Below are 24,943 nucleotides of genomic sequence, written 5' to 3'. Positions count from 1 at the left end.
TCTGGGGTAATGGTCAAGGCCGGAGGAAACTTGGTGCCGACCCCTCGCCCGCCAGTGAGTGAAACAAAATGGCTGCCCAAGCCTTTGGGAGGGAACAGCCCAATGGCCTCACCATCAGATAGTTTTGGGATTCTCCCAGCAGAGCGAGGTGTGTCTCAGGGCTGGTAGGGATGGGAGGGTTCCAGGATGAAGGGTTGGCTGGGAACTGTAGTGAGGCAAAGGCAATTCTAAGGGGTCCAGCGCTAGTATCGGCAAAGAGGGGTGAAGGGTCTCCCTCGTGGGTGGCCGTGAGGAAAACTTTCAATCCAGACCCTCGTCCCGGGTGTGTTTGATTGGGACAGTGTGTAGGGAACTTTACCCTGTATCTAACCCTGTGCTGTCCCTGACCTGGAAGTGTTTGATGAGGATAGTGTAGAGGGAGATTTAGAGCAGAAAATGTGTTGCTGGAAAAGCGCAGCAGGTCAGGCAGCATCCAAAGAGCAAGAGAATCGATGTTTCGGGCATGAGTCCTTCTTCAAGAATCTGAAGAAGGGCTCATGCCCGAAACGTCGATTCTCCTGCTCTTTGGATGCTGCCTGACCTGCTGCGCTTTTCCTGCAACACATTTTCAGCTCTGATCTCCAGCATCTGCAGTCCTCACTTTCTCCTAGAAGGAGATTTACCCTATATCTAACCCAGTGCTGTCCCTGTCCTGGGAGCATTGTTTGGGATAGTGTGGAGGAAGCTTTACTCTGGATCTAACCCCGTGCTGTCCCTGTCCTGGAATGGGAGGGGATCAGTGTAAAGAGAGCTTTACTCTGTATCTAACCTCCGTGCTGTCCCTGTCCTGGGAGTGTTTGAGGGTGGGGAGACAGTGTCGAGCGTGCTTTACTCTGTATCTAGTGCTGTCCCTGTCCTGGGAGTGTTTGATTGGGATGGTGTAGAGGGAGCTTTACTCTGGACCTAATCTCATGCTGTCCCTGTCCCGGGAGTGTTTGATGAGGAACAGTGTAGAGAAAGCAGCGGAGGGGGGGAGGAGGAGGAGGAGGAGGAGAAGGGTGAAGGTCAAACTTGATATTGGGATTCAGAGTTGTGGGGATGGAATTTGGATAAATGCGGTGGAATAGTGAGGGACATTGAGGGGCAGGAAGATGGGGATGGGCCCAGAGGACAGTTAATGCTCACAAATGCTACATGGGAGGTTGTGCCTTTGGCCACTGTTACTTTCCTGAGCGTTCCTTCTGTCCTTGGAGTGACCAGTTTGTCCCTGTGTGCCATAGCCCAGGAATGGCCTGCTCTCGGACAGGTGTGCTCTCTCTCTCTCTTTCCCTTTCAGCTGAAAACGCATGGAATTCTACCCCAACATTTCAGAAAAAAAGTCCCCCCACCCCATCCCTAAAATTCAGGCAGCAATGACGGTAGCTAAACAACACAACTTACATTATTGAGCTCGGAGCTGACCAGATGAGAGATTCGAACGTGTACTTATATATTTGGAGTTATAATTTAACTGGTTTGTTCTGGACGTAATAAAGATTTACTCCGTTTGTAACACTGTCTCTCTCTCTCTCTCTCTCTCTTTCCCTCCCCTTCTGGTGTCTTGTCTACCCTCAGTCAGTTAATCCTAAAAAATGGCCTCCATTTCCCAGCACCCTCAGGTAGGCCTCAGGAACCAGTCCTGAGCCTGCACAAAATTGATCGATTGGCTGATGCGCCAACACTGGTCTGTCTATAAATGGCTGCAGGTCCCTATCACGGTCAGGGAGATTGAATGTGACTGGGAGGAAGGGTCAGTGTCCAGGAAGTAGGGTCTGTGTCTCATGCACAGAGGGCCACCTCCATTGGGAGGTGGTGTCGATCACATGGGAGACCTCAGAGAGAGGATCAGTGATTGGGACAGAGTGTCTGTACTTGAGGGAGGCTCTGAAATCGGCAGATTGACAATGACAGGAAGACATGACAGAGATAGGGAAGGGGTGTGGGGGGGGCTGTAGGGTGTGACCAGGATAGGGAGGGAGTTAGGGGGCTGGAGGGGGTGACAAAGATAGGGAGGGAGTGTCGGGGGCTGGAGGGGATGACAAGGATAGGGTAGGAATGTGGGGGCGGAGGAGGTGACAGAGAAAGGGAGGAGGTGTAGTGGGCTGGAGGAGGTGACAGAGATTGGGAGGTGGTGTCGGGGGCTGGAGGGGTGACATAGGGAAGGGGTGTAGGGGGCGAAGGAGGTGACAGAGATAGAGAGGGGGTGTAGGTGGCTGGAGGGGGTGACAGAGATAGGGAGGGGGTGTAGGGGCTGGAGGAAGTGACAGAGATAGGGAGGGGGTGTAGGGGCTAGAGGGAGTGACGGAGATGGGGAGGGGTGTAGAGGCCGGAGGGGGTGACAGGAGATACGAGAGAGTGTGTAAGAGAGTGTGTAAGGAGACGGGCGAGACATACACACATGGAGGTAGACAGAGTGAGGCAGGGTCAAGTCAGGAACGGATTCCTCTCCTACCTCGGGGCTGCTTCCCTCAAACTGAATGGGTTCACTCCCACCCTCCCTCTCTCTCCACGTCATTCTCACCCTCACTCTCTCTCTCTCTCTGCTTCACTCTAAGACATTCTCTCTACTTCACTCACACATTCTCTCTCTCTCTCCACTTTCACATTTTCTCTCTCTTTCCACATCATACTCTCACTCTCTTTCCACTTCACTCTCACACTCTCCCTCTCTCCACTTTGCTCTCACATTCTCTCCATTTCAGTCTTACACTCTATCTCCACTTCACTCTCACACATTCTTTCTCTCTCCACTTCACTCTCATCCTCCCTCTCTCTCCACTTCACTCTCTCACATTCTCTCTCTCTCCACTTCACTCTCACACATTCTCTCTCTCTCTCCACCTCACTCACACATTCTCTCTTTTTCCACTTCCCTCTCACCCTCCCTCTCTCTCTCCACTTTACACTCTCTCCACTTCGCTCACACATTTTCTCTCTCTCTCTCTCCACTTCACTCTCACACTCTCTCTCTCTTTCCACTTCATTTCAGGCCATAATACCCACTTCTCGTAGCCTCCTCGTCTCTGGCCTCATTCCCAATGCTGCGAGGCCAACCTGTCCCTCAGGCCCTCCCAGGGAGGGAATGCTGCCGTCTTTACATGGTCTGGGCCTATACATGATTCCAGACTGACTCCTGACTGCCCTTTGAGGGAGTGCCTTGGCTGCAGCAGTCAACAAGGTGCAGGGTGTACCAATCGAATGCTGTTGGGGGAGGGGGGGGGGGAAGAGGAGGACAGCGGTGGTTCAAGATGGCAGCTCACCACAGCCTCCACCAACCTCCCCTCACCCTACACTTTCCTGAGGGGCAGTTAGGCGATGGGAAATCAGATCTGGGCCCAGCCAGCAATGCCCATGCTCCATTAAAGAACCTTGAGAGAAATTATGGCACGGAAGGAGCAGGCGCCATCGCAGCTGGGTCAGTGCTGAGGGGTCGGGTGCTGTGGGAGGGTCAGTGCTGAGGGGGCGGACGCTGTTGGGGGGTCAGCGCAGAGGGGGCGGGCGCTGTCGGAGGGTCAGTGCTGAGGGAGGTGGCACTATGGGAGGGTCAGCGCTGAGGGAGTGGGCACTGTCGAAGGGTCAACACTGAGGGATCGGGCTCTGTCGGAGGGTCAGTGGATGCTGTCAGAGGGACAGCGCTGAGGGAGTGGGCGCTGTCAGAGGGTCAGCGCTGAGAGAGCGGGCTCTGTCGGAGGGTCAGGGCTGAGGGAGCGGGCACTGTCGGAGGGTCAGCACTGAGGGAATGGGCACTGTCGAAGGGTCAACACTGAGGGAGTGGGCACTATGAGGGGGTCAGCACTGAGGGTGGGGTCACTGTCAGAGGGTCAGTGCTAAGGGTGCGGCCACTATGGGAATGTCAGCACTGAGGGAGGGGTCACTGTCGGAGGGTCAGCGCTGAGGAAGCGGGCATTGTGGGAGGGTCAGTGTTGAGGGAGAGGTCGCTGTCAGAGGGTCAGCACTGTGGGAGGGTCAGCGTTTAGGGAGGGGTTACTATCAGAGGGTCAGCACTGAGGGAGGGGTCACTGTCAGAGGGTCAGCACTGAGGGAGCGGGCATTGTGGGAGGGTCAACGTTGAGGGAGAGGTCACTGTCAGAGGGTCAGCACTGAGGGAGGCGTCACTGTCAGAGGGTCAGCACTGAGGGAGCGGGCATTGTGGGAGGGTCAGCATTGAGGGAGAGGTCGCTGTCAGAGGGTCAGCACTGTGGGAGGGTCAGCATTTACGGAGGGTTTACTGTCAGAGGGTCAGCACTGAGGGAGGCGTCACTGTCAGAGGGTCAGCACTGAGGGAACGGACACAATGGGAGGTGTTATGGACTGGGCCAGATCATTCAAAACATTCTTAAGCAGGCAACTCAGACCATAACTTTGCCACTTGTTTCGGTAAGTCCACAGTGAAAATTACCTGGAGTAAGATAGCTAGGTTGCTACCAGGTTTTAAAGCAGACAAAAAATGTATTCACAAAAATACACAATGAAACACTAATAACAGAATAAAGAACCCCTCAGTCTACCCAAGCTCGACTTAATTATGCTGTTCCAAATAATCCCAATAAGTAAACTCCCTTTAAAAACCAGTTTAAATGGAACACATGCTTCCAGGCTGAAATTGAAGGACAGAAAGAGAGAGAGAGAGAGTTTCCACACAGCTCCCTGTTGGATTCCCCACCAATTCAAGACTGAACAAAAACACTCTCAAACAAAAATTAACAAACTTAAAAGACCCAGTACAACCCATGGACAAAACCAACATCATCTACAAAATTCCATGCAAGGACTGCTACAAACACTACGTAGGACAAATTGGAAGAAAGTTAGCCACCAGGATACACGAACATCAGCTAGCCACAAAAAGACACGACCCTCCCTCCCTCGTAGCTCTACACACGGATGAAAAAAAACACCATTTCGACTGGGAAAACACATCTATACTGGGACAGGATAAGCAAAGATATGCCAGAGAATTCCAAGAGGCCTGGCACTCCAACCACAACGCCATAAACACATAGATCTAGATGCCATCTATCAACCCCTCAGAAAACAAACAGGAAATGACATCACCACAAACCCCAGGAACCCCATCCAGGGAGAAAGATATAAATAGAAAGCAGGAGACAACAGCTTCGCTTCACTTGGAGGTCGCCACTGATGATGTTACCTAGCCAGGCAATGAAACGTCTGGATATCAAACCTACAGCTCAGCGAGCAAACCTACACGTTAAACAAAAACTGCTCAGCTCAGCCAGAGAGCTGACCACTTCCCTTTCATTATACAGGTCACTTCTAAAACATGAACATTTTGGCCTGAAGTCTCATCTGTTTACGTATAAATAAAAGGCCTCTCAAAATCCTTTTCATCTCTGTACCAAACCAGACTGATCGGAGCCTTGCCCGGTTTATTGCCCCTCTGAAAAAAATCAAGGACAGAATCTCCTTGAGCCAAGGAACAGCTTTTAGGAAAAAAAGGGTCTAGCTTTGTGACAAGAGGGTCAGTGCTAAGGGAGCAGTCATTGTCGGAGGGTCAGTGCTGATGGAGCGGGAACTGTCGGAAGCTGGGAATTCGTGTTGCAGACATTTTGTCCCTTATCTAAGTGATATCCTCAGTGCTTGGGAGCCTCCTGTGAAGCGCTTCTGTGATGTTTCCTCTGGCATTTATAGTGATTTGTCTCTGCCGCTTCCGGTTGTCAGTTCCAGCTGTCCGCTGCAGTGGCCGGTATATTGGGTCCAGGTCGATGTGCTTATTGATTGAATCTGTGGATGAATGCCATGCCTCTAGGAATTCCCTGGCTGTTCTCTGTTTGGCTTGTCCTATAATAGTAGTATTGTCCCAGTCGAACTCATGTTGCTTGTCATCTGAGTGTGTGGCTACTAAGGTCAGCATTGAAGGAGTGAGCACTACAGAAGGGTCAGTATTGAGGGAGTGAGCACTATGAGAAGGTCAGCGCTGAAGGAGCCGGCACTATGGGAGGGTTAGCATTGAGGGAGTGAGCACTACGGGAGGGTCAGTATTGAGGGGGCGGACACTATGGGAGAGTCAGCATTGAAGGAGTGAGCACTCTGGGATGGTCAGCGCTGAGGGAGCAGGCACTTTGGGAGGGTTAGCATTGAGGGAGTGGACACTGTCTGACGGTCAATGCTGAGTCAGCGGGGACTATGGGAGGGTCAGCACTGAGGCAGCAGGCACTTTGGGAGGATCAGCATTGAAGGAGCGGGCACAGTTGGAGGGTCAGCATTGAAGGAGCGGGCGCAGTTGGAGGGTCAGCACTGAAGGAGCAGGTGCGGTTGGAGGGTCAGCATTGTGGGAGCAGGCACAGTGGGAGGGTAAGTGCTGAGTGAGCGGGCACTATGGAAGGTGGGGGGGGGCGGGAGCGGGAGGTGAGGTGGGGGGGAGATGATTTACAGGGGAGGGGGCTAGTTGGAGTGAGACGAATCGGAGGTGTCTCTCTGAAAGAACTAGCACAGTCACAGTGGCCCAAATGGCCTCTGGCACTAGTTGATCGAGATGGACACTATCTTTTCTTGAGCTCTGAGACCTTTCTGGAAGGATTTGGATTTGTCTGTCCCTCACCACACCACCCTCTCCCCAGCCACACCACCACCCCAGCCGATTGTTGAACATTCAGCACTGCTGTGGCAACTGTCACCACCCAGGAACACTCGGCAGCCATCGGTGAGTTCCTCCCCTTTTCCTTTGACTTGCAGTCCCTTTCATAGAGCTGTACAGCACGGAAACAGATCCTTCGGTCCATCTCATCCATGCTGACCAGATATCCCAATCTAATCTAGTCCTACCTGCCAGTACCCGGCCTATATCACTCCAAACTCTTCCTATTCATATACCCATCCAGGTGCCTTTTAAATATTGCAATCATACTAGCCTCCACCACATCCTCTGGCAGATCTTTCCATACACATACCACCCTGTGTGTGAAAAAGTTGCCCATTCGGTTCATTTTATATTTTTCCCCTCTCACCCGAAACCTATGCCCTCTAATTCTGGACTCCCCAACCCCAGGGAAAAGACCTTGTCGACTGACCCTATTCATGCCCCTCATGATTTTATAAACCTCTATAAGGTCACCCCTCAGCCTCCGACGCTTCAGGGAAAACAGCCTCTTCCTGTAGCTCAATCCCTCCAACATCTTTGTAAATCCTTTCTGAACCCTTTCAATTTTCACAACATCCTTCCAATAGGAGGGAGACCAGAATTGCACACAATATTCCAACAGTACTTATACAGCCAAAACATGACCTCCAAACTCCGATACTTAATGCTCTGATCAATGAAGGAAAGCATACCAAACGCCTTCTTCAGTATCCTATCTACCTGCGACTCCACTTTCAAGACGCTTTGAACCTGCACTCCAAGGTCCCTTTGTTCAGCAACACGCCCCAGGACCTTACCATTAAATCCTGCCCTGATCTGCCTTTCCAAAATGCAGCACCTTGCATCTATCTAAATTAAACTCCATCTGCCACTCCTCGGTCAATTGGCCCATCTGATCAAGATCCTGTTGTAGTCTGAGATAACCTTCTTTGCTGACCTCTCTGCAGGAAGTTAGCTGGGGTTGTCTTTGAAGTTTAATGAGGAAGGAGTTGGTGGATGTCTTTTGGTGGGGGCAGGTAATCAGGTTGTCGTTTCTTTTTCAAGGCCCTAACGCTTGACGAGTTCTTGCCACTCCTCTGGGCCTGGAAACCATGTCCTGCAGGGCCTAGTTTTCTCATGTTTCAAACACATCCCTGTGAGACAGGCGGTTCAGCCGAGCTATTGCTAGCGTGTTGGTGGGGAGATGGGTGATGAGGACTCGCCCTACCACAATACTACCCGAAATGCCTTTGGGCTGTCCACCTGCTTCCCTTTCCCGTCGGAGTGGGCATATGAGGAATCTTCAACTCCGAATCAAAAACAGTGCGGGATTTCTGGCAGACCACCTCAGCTATCGTCAGCAGGAAACAAAATGGCCACTGCGATTTGAGAGGGAGACAGGAAAGAATGATCCAGAAAAAAAATCAAATGGGAACACCAATAGGGAGTCTTTTTTTTCTTTTTTGAGACTTAATCACAGGAAGGAGATGTCAAGGGACAGGTGAGTATTTATTGAGTGTCCCAAATTACCCAGAGGGCAGTTGAGAGTCAACCATATCGCTGTGGGGTCTTTGGAGGCATTAACCTGAAGTTGCCTCTATTCTGGAGCTCATGGGTTTGGAAGGTCACATGAGGTGTCAGTGAAATTAAACTTTTGAACTCTGTCTTGCCTCAGCTCCAGCCCTTACACCCCCTCTCTATTCCTGTCACCCCCGCCAGCCCCCTACACCCCTCCCTATTCCTGTCAACCCCTCCAGCCCCCTACACCCCCTCCCTATTCCTGTCACACTCTCCAACCCTCTACACCCCCTCTCATTCTCTGTCACCCCCTCCAGCCCCCTACACCCCCTCCCTTTCTTCGTCACCCCCTCCAGCCCCCTACACCCCCTCCCTTTCTTCATCACCCCCTCCAGTCCCCTACACCCCTCCAAATTCCTGTCACCCCCTCCAGCCCCTACACCCCCACCCTATCTCTGTCACCCCCTCCAGCCCCTACCCTATCTCTGTCACCCCCTCCAGCCCCTACACCCCCTCCCTATCTGTCACTACCTCCAGCCCCTACATACCCTCCCTATCTCTGTCACCCCCTCCAGCCCCTACACCCCCTCCCTATCTGTCACTACCTCCAGCCCCTACATACCCTCCCTATCTCTGTCACCCCCTCCAGCCCCTACACCCTCTCCCTATCTGTCACCCCCTCCAGCCCCTACACCCCCTCCCTATTCCTGTCACCCCCTCCAGCTCCTCCCTATCTCTGTCCCCTCCTCCAGCCCCCTACATCCTCTCCCTATCTCTGTCATCTCCTCCTGCCCCTACCCTCCAACTCTGTCACCTCCTCCAACCTGTGACACCACCTCCCCATCTCAATCACCCCCTTCACCCATTCCCCATCTCTGTCACATCTTCTAGTCCCTATACCCTCTCCCTATCTCTCTCACCTCCTCCAGGCCCTGACCCCCCTATCTCTGTCACCTCCTCCAGCCCCTACACCCCCTCCCTATCTGTCACCTCCAGCCACCTACACCCCCTCCCTATCTCTGTCCCCTCCTCCAGCCCCCTACACCCTCTCCCTCTGTTACCTCCTCTAGCCCCTGACACCCCCTATCTGTCACATCCTTCAGCTCCTACATCCCCTCACTATCTTTGTTACCCCCAGCCCCTACACCTCCTTCCTATCTCTCACTGCCTCCAGCCCCCTAGACCACCCCATATCTCTGTCACCCCTCCCTATCTCTGTCACCTCATCCTGCCCCTACCCTCCGTCATCTCCTCCAGCCTGTGACAACCCCTCCCTATCTCAATCACGCCTTACACCCCCTCCCCATCTCTGTCACCCCCTCTAGCACCCTACACCCCTTACTATCTCTATCTCCTCCAGCCCCCTACACCCCCTCCATATCTCTGTCACCCCCTCCAGCCCCGACACCCCCTCCCTATCTCTGTCATCCCCTCCAGCCCCTGACACCCCCTCCCTATCTCTGTCATCCCCTCCAGCCCCTGACACCCCCTCCCTCTGTCACCTCCTCCAGCACCCGACACCCCCTATCTCTGTCACCTCCTCCAGCCCCTTCAACCCCTCCCTATCTCTGTCACCTCCTCCAGACCCTACACCCCTCCCTATCTTTGGTCAGCAATGCGGGAAGAGGAACGAGGCGACTAGGTCACTGGATGACATTTATTGATGAGGCCTTTCCATCCCCCACATCCTCTTGATTTAGTTGGGAACAGCTGCTCACTCTCTGTCAATGTAAATACACAGCTCCCTCCTCCCCTCTCCCCCTTTCTGAACCCTTTCAAGTTTCACAACATCCTTCCAGATCAGAATTGCACGCAATATTCCAAAACTGGTCCAATTAATGTCCTAATCTGAACTGATCTGGTCTCTCTCCATACGTCAGTCCTGCCATTCCCAGAAATCAGTCTTTGTTGGTCTCCCTCCATAACCAGAACATCCTTCCTCAGATAAGGAGACCAAAACCACACACACACACAATACTCCAGTTGTATATGTGCAGCAAGACATCCCTGCTCCTGTATTTCGGTATGGATACCAATGCCCTACTTGCCTTCCCCTCCTCCAACCACGATGATTACTTTCTGTAACCAAGGAGCACTAGGAATATCATTACATCTCCCTCTTACCACCATCAATCGATCCTCATTCAGGATGAAGATCTGCTTTCCTGTTTTCACTCCCAACGTGGCTAACCTACATTAATCCACGTTTTATCCGCTGTGCGTGTGTAGGATGAAACCAGAGCACACAGGAAACAAAATCCCCTTTTGCAAAGTCCCGGCCTAGATCTCCACGGCGTAGGGGCTGGGTTAATTCTGGGTTCCAGCTACTACTACAGGGTGTCCTGAACTCTGAAGGAGTGCCTGGCAGAAAAATCACTGGATCGAAAAGGTTAAACTTCATGGAGGGGGGCATCAGACGCAAGCTAGGATAGTACCCCCTGGATTGTGGTGGAGAGGATGGAGCAGACAATTTACGCTTGGTACAGTTGGGGGATCGACAGAGAGAAAGTCGGTTGGGATGAGGGGGAAAAGAAAAACGGTGGGGGTCTTCAAAATTCAAACCCAGCCTCTCGGGAATGAAATCTGGAGACCCCCCTGACTCGTGCAGTGGAGGTGGAAAGGAAATGTTTGGAACCCCCTCCTGCAAATCAGAGACCAAGGTGGGATCAATCAATTGATGCAAGACACGAAGAGATACTCAGTAAGCGGTAGGTTCTCAGTATTGCTTATGACACGAGAGGCCAGTCTTGTCTGTATCAGTTCTGTCCCCTCCAGTGCCTTCCCTGACCCTTCGACTCCCAGTACCTGTGTGGACCCAGTTCTATTCATATACCCAGCCAGTGTGTACCAATCAAACCTACCTCTGCCACATTTCTCAGGGTCAGGGTGAAGGCAACTTGGTGGAGTTAGGCACAGGGTTATGGTAGAGGAAATGGAATGGTTATGAATATCCATAATCTATTAACACTGACAAGTGCATTGTCTGTTTGGATCACAGCTCGAGGTCTGAGGGGGACAGACCATTGTTCATTCCTAGCACTTCAATAGTATCTGTTCAGTCTTGGATATCAATGCTTTTCGTGAAAAAATTTTATTTTTTAACAAAAAAAATCACTTTTCAAGTCCCTTGATTGTGAACAGAAAGCACAGAATTTAACAAAACAAATCACTAATATAGTGACTGAATATTCACATTATGAAGCATCAGCAGTGATTAAATGATACAAGGTTATGGACACGACTACCCGACAGCGCCGACCCTCCGACGTGTATAATTGGACTCGTGTCCATTCTAATGACATTGGGTCAATGGGTGGCATCCATTATGTTGTTTTCCTGGAGATGGCGAGGACTGCAGATACTGGAACTTAGTCGATAAAATGTGGATCTGGAAAGGCACAGCAGTTCAGACTGCCTCTGAGGAGCAGGAAAGTCGATGTTTTGGGTCAGGACCTGATCGGATCTCCATTGACAGGAAGGCAGCGTCTACTGATCTTGGGGTGGAGGGGTGGGGGTGTATTTACGTTGACATAGTGTGGGCAGCTGTTCCCAGCTAAATCAAAAGGATGTGAAGATGGAAAGGCCTAATCAATAAATGTCATCCAATGACCTAGCCGCCTCATTCCTCTTCACAGATTGCTCACCAGGATCTGAAACATGTCTGACCCTCTCATGATGTGCACACGTTACGTTCTTGTACAGTCCCTCGTTGGCAAGAATCTGATTGGTTCTTTCCCACCTGCATTGCTGATCATCTGTGTTTTCTTGTTGCTTGTGTTATTTTACACCCTGGTTCTCAGTGTTTGATGCTTGTGTTGAAAATGCGTTGCTGGAAAAGTGCAGGTCAGGCAGCATCCAAGGAGCAGGAGAGTTGATGTTTCGGGCATGAGCCCTTCTTCAGCAATTCGATGCTTGTGGCCTACTTTGGCATAGTTTGCATTTCCTTCTGGCCTTTGTTTCTGTTGGTCTGTGCTCTGCTTTGTGGCCTGCATTTCCCTGTGGGTGCCTACGTTTCCCTGTGTTCTCCTTGGGCCTGTGTGGCCTGTGTTGCCCTGGGGTCTGTGTTTGTCTGTGTGGACTATGTTTCCCTACGTTCACCTGGAGTCTGTGTTGCCCTGTGTGGGCCCTTATTGTCCTGTGTGGACGATGTATCTCTGGGTCCCACCTTCATTCCTTGTTCTTCCCTCACCCCATTGGGAGGAGAGGGAAGGGGGCTGTCATGATCTCCATGGTAATCAGCAAGGGGAGCGCTGGGCTGCCCAATTGGGACCATTAATGGCTAGAACAAGAGGAGGAGAAACCAAACAGGAACTGTTTTTTTACATCATCTGGGGGAGCAGAGAGGCCCGAGTGCCAATGGGAGTGCCCTACCCATGGGCTGGGGACCAATAGGAGGGAGACCGGCGCCATGGGAGTGGGCCCCAGGCCTAGCGGTGTTGCCGGGGTAATGGCGGGTAGTGCCGGACTGGGGGAAGGTCATAGTGTACAGGGATGTGGCTGTTCTTCGGGGAGGCGTAATGTCCTGGAGGGAGCCGGGGGCCCTGACCAGTTTCCCTGTCTGCTCCCTGGGGGGGTCCCCCTGAAACTGAGAGTGCGAGAGAGAGAGAGAGAGACAGAGAGCGAGGGAGAGATGCAGACATAGTGAGACAGAGAGAGAGAGAGACAGAGACAGAGAGAGAGACACACATAGACAAAAAGAGAGAGACAGAGAGAGAGAGAGAGACACATAGACAAAGAGAGAGAGAGAGAAAGAGACATAGACAAAGAGAGAGAGAGAGAAAAAGAGTCAGACAGTGAGACAGATACACACAGAGTGAGCCATAGAGAAAGAGACACAGACAGAGAGACATACAGAGAGAGACAGAGGCATACACAGAGTGTGAGGCATACAGAGAGATAGACACAGACAGAGAGGGAGACAGAGACACAACAGATGGGGGGGGAGAGAGAGAAGAGAGACAGGAAGAGACAGAGTGAGAGACACTCAGAAACAGAGAGAAAGAGGGGGAGAGGAAGTGAGTGGCACACACAGACAGAGACACACACAAGCGAGGGAAAGAGAGAGACAGAGAGACAGGCAGGGAGATGGAGATCAGAAAGAGACAGACACACAAAGAGCAAGAGAAGGAAAGAGAAACATACACAGAGACAGAAAGCAAGGGAGCCACAGATAAAGAGAGAGAGAGAGACAAAGAGAGAGAGAGAGAGAGAGAGAGAGAGAGAGAGAGAGAGACAAACAGAGAGAGAGAGAGAGAGAGAGAGACAAACAGAGAGAGAGAGAGAGAGAGAGAGACACAAGGGTCAATATTCAACAAGGGTGTTTCCACATTCCGCTGTCTACCCCCCCCAACTGACCTCGGCACTTCCAAAGACCATTCAAAGTGAACTTATGGAGAAGAAATGGGTGGGAGGGAAGGGGTTAGTGTGAGAGAAGGGTTTATTGGGGGAGAAGAGAAGGGGTTATTGGGGGAGAAGAGAAGGGGTTATTGGGGGAGAAGAGATAGAGGGGGCCGGGGAAGAGGGACACAGGGAGGGAAATGCAGATGGGAGAAGATCATAAGGTATCAGAGCTGAATTCGGCCACTTGGTTCATCAAGTCTGCTCCACCATTTGCAATGTTTCTCAACCCCATGCTCCAGTCCTCTACCCATAACTAATCAAAAACATCTCTATCTCTATCTTAAATACACTTGTTGACTTGACCTCCAGAGCATTCTGCAGCTGCGGGTCCACAGTCTTGGAGGCGCGGGGGGGAAAGGGCGCGGGCGGAAGGGGGCGCGAGTAGGGCGAGGGAGGGGGAGGGGGAGACAGGGGAGGGGGAGACAGGGGAGGGGGAGACAGGGGAGGGGGAGGGTGGGACAGGGGAGGGGCGGGGAGCAGAGGGGCGGGGGCGCAGACCGGGGAGGGGCGTAGAGGGGACGGGAGGGGCGGGGCCGACAGGGGCGGGGCCGACAGGGGAGGGGAGGGGCGGGGCCGACAGGGGAGGGGAGGGGCGGGGCCGACAGGGGAGGGGAGGGGAGGGGCGGGGCCGGGAGGGGAGGGGAGGGGCCGACAGGGGAGGGGAGGGGCCGACAGGGGAGGGGCGCGGGGCCGACAGGGGAGGGGCGCGGGGCCGACAGGGGAGGGGCGCGGGGCCGACAGGGGAGGGGCGGGGACGCGGGTGTAGTGACAGGGAGCGGGAGGTAGTCTAGCGGCTGGAAGATGTGAGTTTTAACAACACTCTCCCTCCTAGTCCTCCCCTCTCCCTCAGTATCCTCCACCTCTCCTCTCCTCACCTCCCCCCCCCTCCCGCTCACCTCCGTTGGCCTCCTCCTTGTCAGTTTCGGGGACCAGGCCGATCTCGACGTACGAAGGGTCCTGACCGATTCCCGTCGACGCCATCTCCACGTAGCTGCTCTCGGAGGGTTTAGCTGCGAGCGAGGGCAGGTCTCGGATGGTGGCGTACGGATTCTCGCCGCTGCTCAGCGACCCGCTGCTGGACCGGCCCACCGAGCTCTTGAGGTAATCTGCGGCGAAGACAGACCGAGGGCTCAACGGCCGCAGCGCGAGAGGGAGGGCGGGAAACAGGCACGTGCGCGCGGGATGGGGAGGGACAGCGCATGCGCGAGCGTCAGGGACACGAGGAACCGTCGTAAGCGCGAGGGAAGGGAGGGTCAGGGCATGCGCAAAAGTCAGGAAGTCGCGAGGGGGGGGGAGATGACGGTCAGGGCGCGCACGAGGGATGGGGGAAGGTGTAGGAAGGGGAGTCGGTTAATGTATGCGCGCGCGAGGGAGGGTTATGATCTGGGCGTGCGCGAGAGATGGGTGAGGAGTCGGGGCATGCGCGCGGGAGGTCGGCTCATGTGCGAGCGACGGGGCTCGGTCAAGGCGCGCGCGAGGTGACGGGAGGGCCAGGCATGCGCGCGGGAGGGGGTGGGGTCAAGGACACGAGGGAGAGTCAGGGAAGCGCGTGAGAGGGGGTGAGGGGTGAGGGGGGGTGAAGGGTTGGGGAGGGTAGGGGGGGTGAAGGGTAGGGGGGGTGAGGGGTGGGGGGGGGTGAAGGGTTGGGGAGGGTAGGGGGGTGAAGGGTAGGGGGGGTGAGGGGTTGGGGAGGGTAGGGGGGGTGAAGGGTAGGGGGGTGAGGGGTTGGGGAGGGTAGGGGGGTGAAGGGTAGGGGGGGTGAGGGGTTGGGGAGGGTAGGGGGGTGAAGGGTAGGGGGGTGAAGGGTAGGGGGGGTGAGGGGAGGGGGGTGAGGGTTGGGGAGGGGAGGGGGGGTGAGGGGTTGTGGGGGTGAAGGGTAGGGGGGGTGAGGGGTTGGGAAGGGTAGGGGGGAGTGAAAGGTGGGGGGGTGAAGGGTTGGGGAGGGTGGGGGGGGTGTAGGGTAGGGGGGGTGAGGGGTTGGGGAGGGTAGGGGGGAGTGAAAGGTGGGGGGGTGAAGGGTTGGGGAGGGTGGGGGGGGGTGAGGGTTGGGGAGGGTGGGGGGGGTGAAGGGTTGGGGAGGGTGGGGGGGGGTGAAGGGTTGGGGAGGGTGAGGGGGGGTGAAGGGTTGGGGAGGGTGGGGGGGTGAAGGGTTGGGGAGGGTGAGGGGGGGTGAGGGGTTGAAGGTTAGGGGGGGTGAGGGGTTGGGGAGGGTGGGGGGGTGAAGGGTAGGGGGGGTGAGGGGTAGGGGGTTGAGGGGTTGGGGAGGGTGGGGGGGTGAAGGGTAGGGGGGGTGAGGGGTAGGGGTGGGGGGTGAGGGGGTGAGGGGTGGGGGTGGTGTCGGGGCAAATGAGGGAGGATAGGGTCTGGAAACTGCAACTTGATGAGCCTGAATGGCTCAAGGAGTCACTTGGCCACCCTGGATCTTTCCCAGTCCTGGCAGCAATGGGGCAAGAGACAATGTGGAAGCGCAGAGATGGGCAGTGGGACGGACAGATTCTCGGGAGGGAGGGTCGACTGAGGGTTGCAAGGGAGAGGAGCACAGGTGAACAAAGCGTACCTGTGTTATAGTATTTCGCCAGACTGTTGCTGTAGCTGTAACTTCTGTCCATGCCACAGGCACCTGCAATACAGAGAGAGGTGGATGTGAGCACAAGTTGGGAGGGAACAGAGAGAGGAAGGTGCAGGGTACAGGATACAGAGAATGAGAGAGAGAACAGAATAGAGTATCGGAGTCAAAATCCCTGAACGCTTCTTAAGCTGAAAGTAAGGCTCTCTCTACACTGTCCTCCATCAAATATTCCAAGGACAGGAGCAGCACGGGGTTAGATACAGAGAAAAGCTCCCTTTACGCTGACCCCACCATCAAACACTCTCAAGGTAGGGTCGCCATGGGGGTTAGATATGGTGAAGTAAAAAAGGTGTGTTGGAGTTTCCATCATGACTTTGATGTCTCCATTTTAAAGGAGAAATAGGGATGTATTTGCCCATCTCATCATCCCTACCTTGCCCGCATCATCGTCACTCAGTCTTGGGTGGGATATGGGCAAGATTTGTCATTCATTGCCCCCCCCCAATCCCATCCCTGATTGCCCGTCAAACCAAGCATCTTGCTCAGGGATCATTTCAGAGGGCAGTTGGGAATCAGCCCCCATCTCTGTGTGACAGAGATGGGGGGGGGGGGGGTCTGGGGTGTCTTGTAGGCCCAGACCAGGTAAGATTTCCTTCCCCCATCAGTAACCCCAATGACGGTCGTCACGGTCACCAATACCCCAGAATGGCTTTTGTCCTTTGTCAAACCGTCCCTCCCCCTTCGCCCCATCTCCAAATTGCAATGGCCGCAAAGTTGTTCACTGATCAAACTGGAAGGTGACACCACGATAGTGGGTCAGCCCCGAGTGGGTAGCACATTCCCAAAGGGCTGCGTGGTCTCCTGCTGCTCCTTACCGAAGTCCTTGTGTTTGGGGCTATGTTTCCAGTCAGCTGGCAAGGTGGCGTTGGTCTCCAAGTGCCCCGCTCCCACATGGTCCCTCTCCTCGTTCATTTTCTTGGCAAAGAGTTGGTTGTTGGTGGTCTGTCCAGAGAGAGAGAGAGAGGGGTGGGAAATTCATTTATTCCGTGGACCGAGAGGGTGAGGAACCATGGGTCGGGGCTCCGATGAATGTCACAGAAATCCCCACAGTTGAAAATAGAAGCCATTCAGCCCATCGAGTCTGCAGCAACTCTCCGAAAAACATCCCATCCAGACGAACCCTGTATTTCCCATGGCCAATCCACCCTAACCTGCACATCGCTGGGCACTATGGGACAATTTAGCATGGCCAATCCACCCTAACCTGCACATCCCTGGGCACTACGGGACAATTTAGCATGGCCAATCCACCCTAACCTGCACATCCCTGGGCACTACGGGACAATTTAGCATGGCCAATCCACCCTAACCTGCACATCCCTGGGCACTACAGGACAATTTAGCATGGCCAATCCACCCTAACCTGCACATCCCTGGGCACTATGGGACAATTTAGCATGGCCAATCCACCCTAACCTGCACATCCCTGGGCACTACAGGACAATTTAGCATGGCCAATCCACCCTAACCTGCACATCCCTGGGCACTACGGGACAATTTAGCATGGCCAATCCATCCTAACCTGCACATCCCTGGGCACTATGGGACAATTTAGCATGGCCAATCCACCCTAACCTGCACATCCCTGGGCACTACAGGACAATTTAGCATGGCCAATCCACCCTAACCTGCACATCCCTGGGCACTATGGGACAATTTAGCATGGCCAATCCACCCTAACCTGCACATCCCTGGGCACTACGGGACAATTTAGCATGGCCAATCCACCCGAACCTGCACATACCTGGACACTATGGGACAATTTAGCACGGCCAATCCATCCTAACCTGCACATCCCTGGGCACTATGGGACAATTTAGCATGGCCAATCCATCCTAACCTGCTCATCCCTGGGCACTATGGGACAATTTAGCATGGCCAATCCACCCTAACCTGCACATCCCTGGGCACTACAGGACAATTTAGCATGGCCAATCCACCCTAACCTGCACATCCCTGGGCACTACGGGACAATTTAGCATGGCCAATCCACCCTAACCTGCACATCCCTGGGCACTATGGGACAATTTAGCATGGCCAATCCACCCTAACCTGCACATCCCTGGGCACTATGGGACAATTTAGCATGGCCAACCCACCCTAACCTGCTCACCTTTGGACTGTGTGAGGAAGCTGGACCACGCCGAGGAAACCTACGCAGACACGGAGAGAATGTGCAAGCTTCACAGTCTGTCGCCCCGAGGCTGGAATCAAAGCTGGGTTCCTCGCGCCATGAAGCAGCAGCCCGAACCACTGAGCTGCCCAGCGTGCCATCGCAATATCAACAGGGTGAACTGAGCTTGGGAAGATTACTTCAAGCGCGTTTGATCTCACACTAGCTGAGTATAAACACTCAACCCCATCACTCCAGCTCTGCCAGGAGGGACGTGGGAAGAGGGAAAGGTGACAGTACCTCCTGCCTCTTTTACCTCGGATGGTGCTAGGGCTTTGCTTTCAAAGAGGTTCCTTTTGACTAATGGCTGCCATGCTGCTTGAGCGTGGGTCCTGTCCGAGAGGGGGATGGGGTTTTATCAGACCCTGACCCAAGGGTGCGCCCGCCCAAACGCTTGCCAGTCCATCCAAACCCAGGACCGCGGATTCTCGCTACCCACCCACCCAGCGCCTTTCCTGCAGCAGCCCCAAAGTTGCAATACCCAAGGTGTGATTGAATGAGGATCCTGGTCCTAAAGTCATACCTTGATGGAGCTGGTCCTGTCGTGGTTGTTGGGGAGCTGAGGCACAGGCGGGGGACTCGGTCGATACTGGGAAAGCGTGTGATAGCTGGGGTTGGCATAATAATGGACATAGCTATGTGGCACGTCTGGGAGGAGAGAGAGGTCAAGAAAGGGGTTAGAATTCTCAAAAGGGGAAGATTGGATGTACACACTCAAACACAGTCACTCTTAGTCTCTCACTCACACTGTCTCTCTCTCTCTCTCTCACACACACACACATATGTACCCACAAGAACAGGGTCAGAGGCTGAGAATCCTGCAGTGAGGAACTCCTCTCCTGACTACCCCCTCTTCTCCCCCACCCCACACACACTCCCCCAAACCCTGTCCCACCATAGACAAGGCACAAGTCAGGAGCGTGAGGGAATACTCCCCACTTGCTCTGGATGGGGGCAGCTCCGACAACACTCGAGAAGCTACCCACCCTCCCGCTGGATTGGCACCACACCCACAAACACCCCCTCCCTCCACCCCTCCTGACACTCAGTCGTAGCAGTGTGTACTGTCTAGAAGACCCACTGCAGCGAAGCTCGTGAGAGAGCAACTTCCAAACCTGTTAGCTCTATCCCCTGGAGGGGGGCAAGGGTGGCAGATACATAGGGAATGTAAGTCCCTTGATGGTTCCCCTCCACGGTCTGAACGTGGAATATATTGGCTGTTCCCTTGGGTTCAGAATCCTGCAACTTCCTCCCTAATGGCACTGTGCAGGGTGTCCCTGCAACACATAGAGTGGGGGACTGCAGCATTTCAAAATGACAGCTCATCCCCACTTTGCTTCGGTCTAATTTTATTTTCTTTGCGTGGATCTGTGAGGTCCCCATTCAGAACTAGATGTCAATGTATCAGCACAGACTCCCAGCTCAGAGGGGAATGCATTAACTCCTGTCCTGGGAGTGTTTGATGGGGCGACAATGTAGTCAGAAAGCATCCGAGGAGCAGGAGAATTGATGTTTCCTGAAGAAGGGCTTATGCCTGAAACGTCGATTCTCCTGCTCCTCGGATGCTGCCTGGCCTGCTGGGTTTTTCCAGCACCACATTTTTCAACTCTGGTCTCCAGCATCTGCGGTCCTCACTTTCTCCTCCCTGACAATGTAGTCAGAGCTTTATTCTGTACCTAACCCTGTGTTGCCCCTGTCTGGCGATGGGTGGAGGGGGGACCAGTGTAGAAAGAGCTTTACTCTGTACCTAACCCATGTTGTCCCTGTCCTGGGAGTGTTTGACAGGGGGGCATTGTAAAGAGAGCTTTACCCTGTATCTAAGACCATGCTGTCCCTGTCCTGAGAATGTTTGTAAAGGGACAGTGTTGATGGAGCTTTACTCTGTATCTATCCCCATGCAGTTCCAGACCTTGAAGTGTTTGACGGGGGACAGTGTAGAGGGAACTTTGCACTGTATCTGACCCTGTCCTGGGACGGGGAGGACATTACAGAGGGAGCTTTACTCTGTATCTAATTCTGTGCTGTCCCTGTCCTGGGAGTGTTTGATGGGGGACAGTGTAGAGTGAGCTTTACCCTGTATCTAAGACCGTGCTGTCCCTGTCCTGAGAATGTTTGTAAAGGGACAGTGTTGATGGAGCTTTACTCTGTATCTATCCCCATGCAGTTCCAGACCTTGAAGTGTTTGATGGGGGACAGTGTAGAGGGAGCTTTCCTCTGTATTCTAACCCTGTCCTGTCTCTGCCCTGGTACTGAGCCCGGGGTTTTTCATCACCAGGTATGCCCGCCCCACCTGCCAGGGCAGCCCCCCCACTTACCTGGAACTGCGTATTCCCCGTTGGAGATGCTGGTAGCTGGGGTGTAGGTCACGGCGGGTATCCGGTTGCTTTTGCCCCTGTACTTGTACCGGAAGCAGATGAAGGCTGCAAGCAGGATGACTAGCACAGAGAGAAGGACAATGATGCCTGTAATCGCCCCGAGTGAGCCCCCGTCCGCAGGGGGAGCTGGGGAAATTCCTGTCGATCCGTTCCCTGCAGTCGAAAGAGCAGCAATAACAACCGAGCAATTGGCACTGGCTGTCAGCCCCTTTTACCCCCTGCCTCACCACACCTCGGGTACATTTCTTACAGGCTGTCTCTGAGGTGCTACCAATGTTGAGATGGGGCACGGTTTTATTTACAACAGACTGAAAATATCTTAGCAATCATCAAAACGTCAGCTCTCCTGTTTCCAGTCAGCTCTGTGGTCCAGGCTCTCAATCAAGCACTGTTGTGTAGATCAGTTACCGGACCGTCCCCATACCAACGAGGCAGGTTTTACATCAGATGATTCCGTCGCTGATCAGGTCCATTGCCATCAGAACCCATATCCCATCGAACCCCTGCCCACCTCTTCACCACCTCCCCCTCCCAAAAATCTCCTCAGGCTCCTGATCTAACCAGGCCCCTTTTTCCACTAGCCCCTGCCCTATCCCCCCCACATACATATCCTTCCCAAAACACCAAGGAACAGGAGAAAGAAACCGCACGCCATATTCCAGACATAATTTCACCATTACCCAGCCATTTAGACTTCAGCACAGTTGCCTGCCCCTAACTGAGACTAAAATTCCCTCAAAGTGGGTCTCCTTTGTAGACAGGTAGGAGGCTGGAAGAACACAGCAGGCCAGGCAGCATCAGGAGGTGGAGACAGTGACGTTTCAGGTGTAACCCTTCTTCAGGACTGAGGGTGGGTGCGGGGGGAGCTGCGGATAAAGGGAGTGGACGAGGCAGGGTGGTGAAGTGGGGATAGGCGAAGACAGGCAGAAGGTCCGACCCGGTTGGTCAATGGAAGGAATAGACCCCGTTAGTAGCAGGAAGGAGTGGAAGGGATGGGAAGGGGCTGGGATGGGCGTCAGGGGTATGGGGAGGGAGGTTATTTGGGATTGGAGAACTCACGTGTTGAGTGCTCAGGCTGTGAGCTGCCCAGGTGCAGGGTGAAGTGTTGTTTCTCCAAGTTTGCAGTGTGGTTCATTACCGCGATAGAGGAGACCAAGGATGGTCATGTCGAGAGAGAGGGAGAAGGGGAATTGAAATGGGCGGCGACTGGGGGGCCCGGTCGTCCCCTGTGGGCCTGGCTGCGGTGCTCGGTGAACCGTTGCCTAAGTTTAGATTGGACTCTCGACAGTATGGAAACAGGCCGTTTGGCCCAACAGTCCACACCGACCCTCCAAAGAGTAACCCACCCAGATCCATTTCCCTACCCAATATTTACCCCGACTAATGCACCTAACACAATGGGACAATTTAGCATGGCCAATTCATCCTAATCTGCACATATAGTCATAGAGATGCACAGCACGGAAACAGACCCTTCGGCCCAACCTGTCCGTGCCGACCAGATATCCCAACCCAATCTAGTCCTACCTGCCAGCACCTGGCCCATATCCCTCCAAACCCTTCCTACACATGTACCCATGCAGGTGCCTTTTAAATGTTGGCATTGTACCAGCCTCCACCACTTCCTCTGGCAGCTCATTCCATACATCTACCACCTTCTATGTGAAAAAAATTGCCCCTTAGGTCTCTTTTATATCTTTCTCCTCTCACCCAAAACCTATGCTGTTTAGTTCTGGACTCCCCCACCCCAGGGAAAAGACTTTGTCTATTCACCCGATCCATGCCCCGCATGATTTTACATGGTGCTATAGGAGAGACGTCATATCATGATTCTACAAGGTCACCCCTCAGCCTCCGATGCTCCAGGGAACACAGCCCCAGCCTATTCAACCTCTCCGTATAGCTCAAATCTTCTAACCCCGGCAATGTTCTTGTAAATCTTTTCTGAACATTATGGATTGTGGGAGGAAAGCCACACAGACACGGGGAGAATGTGCAGACAGTTGCCCAAGGCTGGAATCAAACCCGGGTCGTTGGCGCTATGAGGCAGTGGTGCCAATCACTGAGCCACTGTGCTGCCCTAAGGTATGTACATTCGGTCTCCTTGGTGCAGAGAAGATCACATCGGGAGTACCGGATGCAGCACACCAGGTTGGAGAGGAGCTTCTGTCTGAGACACCCACCCGCGCCCCTTATGTCTGGACGGTCTCTGCCAACATTGCCGCCCCCCCCCCTCCCCACCCCTAGCCAACACGCCAACTCATGCGCTCCTGTCTCAGGACCAGGGATCCAGCCACAGCAGGTTACTCACTCTGAGTGCAGTCGGTGCCAGTCCAACCCTGGGCACACTGGCAGCTGCCCGTCGATGGGAGACAGGCCCCCCCATTCTCACAGGCACACCGGTGAATACAGTCAGGGCCCCAGGAGCCAGGTGGGCAGGCTATGGGAGGGGGTTGGAGAAGAAAAGACAGATTCTTGCACAAAGCGTTTTCACAAAGACAGCAATTCTTTGTGCTAAAGCAGGGTGCTAACTTGTTGTGTCATCCCTCACTTTACAGTGTTTGCTTTCTTTGAGTAGTGTTCCCAGTACAGAGTTGGGGCCATATGGCCCCTCCAATCCCATGCTGGGGATCCTACTCCACACCAACCATGCCCCCCCACCATCAACGCACACTCCTCTTTATCTCCACCAACAAACCCCATCCCACTATTCCTCTCTCCCTCTGTCTGTTTAACCATCTTTCCTCCTTCAATGAATCTCCTCTATTCACCCTCACCACTCCCCGGGGAGCGAATCCCCCATTCTCCCCACCCACTCCCCGTGGGAGTGAGTCCCCCATTCCCTCTCCCCTCACTCTCCGTGGGAGCGAGTCCCCATTCCCTCTCCCCTCACTCTCCGTGGGAGCGAGTCCCCATTCCCTCTCCCCTCACTCTCCGTGGGAGTGAGTCCCCCATTCTCCCCTCTCACTCCCTGTGGGAGCGAGTCCCCCATTCTCCCCACCCACTCCCCGTGGGAGTGAGTCCCCCATTCCCCCTCCCCCCACTCTCCGTGGGAGCGAGTCCCCATTCCCTCTCCCCCCCACTCCCTGTGGGAGTGAGTCCCCCATTCCCTCTCCCCCCACTCCCTGTGGGAGTGAGTCCCCCATTCTCCCCACCCATTCTCCGTGGGAGCGAGTCCCCATTCCCTCTCCCCTCACTCTCCGTGGGAGCGAGTCCCCATTCCCTCTCCCCCCACTCCCTGTGGGAGTGAGTCCCCCATTCTCCCCACCCATTCTCCGTGGGAGCGAGTCCCCCATTCCCTCTCCCCCCACTCCCTGTGGGAGTGAGTCCCCCATTCTCCCCACCCATTCTCCGTGGGAGCGAGTCCCCATTCCCTCTCCCCCCACTCTCAGTGGGAGCGAGTCCCCATTCCCTCTCCCCCCACTCCCTGATAGGGAGTGAGTCCCCCATTCTCCCCACCCATTCTCCGTGGGAGCGAGTCCCCATTCTCCCTCCCCCCACTCCCTGTGGGAGTGAGTCCCCCATTCTCCCCACCCATTCTCCGTGGGAGCGAGTCCCCCATTCCCTCTCCCCCCACTCCCTGTGGGAGTGAGTCCCCCATTCTCCCCACCCATTCTCCGTGGGAGCGAGTCCCCCATTCTCCCCACCCATTCTCCGTGGGAGCGAGTCCCCATTCCCTCTCCCCCCACTCTCAGTGGGAGCGAGTCCCCATTCCCTCTCCCCCCACTCCCCTTGGGAGCGAGTCCCCCATTCCCTCTCCCCCCACTCCCCGTGGGAGTGAGTCCCCCATTCTTCCCACCCACTCCCTGTGGGAGTGAGTCCCCCATTCTCCCCACCCATTCTCCGTGGGAACGAGTCCCCATTCCCTCTCCCCCCACTCCCTGTGGGAGTGAGTCCCCCATTCTCCCCACCCATTCTCCGTGGGAGTGAGTCCCCCATTCTCCTCCCACTCCCTGTAGGAGCGAGTCCCCCATTCTCCCTCCCCATGACCCCCTGAGAGTAGGACTGCACTCCCTCCACCCACCACTCACCATGGGAGCAAGACCCCACTATTTCTCTCCCTCATTCGGAGTGAATTACCCATCTCTCTGTGGGGAAATACTGTGGATGAATGACTGAAAATTTAATCAAAGGGGAGCACGCGCCATTGGAGGGTCAGCATTGAGGGTGCAGGCACGGTTGGATGGCCAGTGCTGAGGGAGTGGGTACAGTCGGAGGGTCAGTGCCGAGGGAGGGGGCACTGTGGGAGG

At 54.5% G+C, this 24,943-nt stretch overlaps 1 protein-coding gene across 5 annotated transcripts in view; it reads right to left on the bottom strand.

Moving 5' to 3' along the window:
• Positions 1-11,232: 11,232 nt before the first annotated feature.
• The window catches only part of LOC132805462 (multiple epidermal growth factor-like domains protein 10), a 63,338-nt gene continuing 49,627 nt past the window's right edge, over positions 11,233-24,943 (bottom strand). For 2 of the 5 annotated variants that reach the window (XM_060820549.1, XM_060820548.1), the window contains exons 14-20: positions 23,005-23,133; positions 20,634-20,846; positions 18,842-18,966; positions 16,961-17,087; positions 16,074-16,136; positions 14,413-14,622; positions 11,233-12,701 (exon numbers count right to left, since the gene is read on the bottom strand). In XM_060820549.1, coding sequence (XP_060676532.1) covers positions 12,544-12,701; positions 14,413-14,622; positions 16,074-16,136; positions 16,961-17,087; positions 18,842-18,966; positions 20,634-20,846; positions 23,005-23,133 — 1,025 coding nt within the window. In that variant the 3' untranslated portion in view covers positions 11,233-12,543. Of the gene's footprint in view, positions 12,702-14,412; positions 14,623-16,073; positions 16,137-16,960; positions 17,088-18,841; positions 18,967-20,633; positions 20,847-23,004; positions 23,134-24,943 lie in introns of those variants that run through there. The other 3 variants (XM_060820551.1, XM_060820552.1, XM_060820553.1) reach the window with 3 other exon arrangements.

This window comes from Hemiscyllium ocellatum, chromosome 50 (genome assembly GCF_020745735.1).
Source record: "Hemiscyllium ocellatum isolate sHemOce1 chromosome 50, sHemOce1.pat.X.cur, whole genome shotgun sequence".
Classification (NCBI taxonomy): Eukaryota; Metazoa; Chordata; class Chondrichthyes; order Orectolobiformes; family Hemiscylliidae; genus Hemiscyllium; species Hemiscyllium ocellatum.
This window is presented reverse-complemented; position numbering and strand designations above follow the sequence as displayed.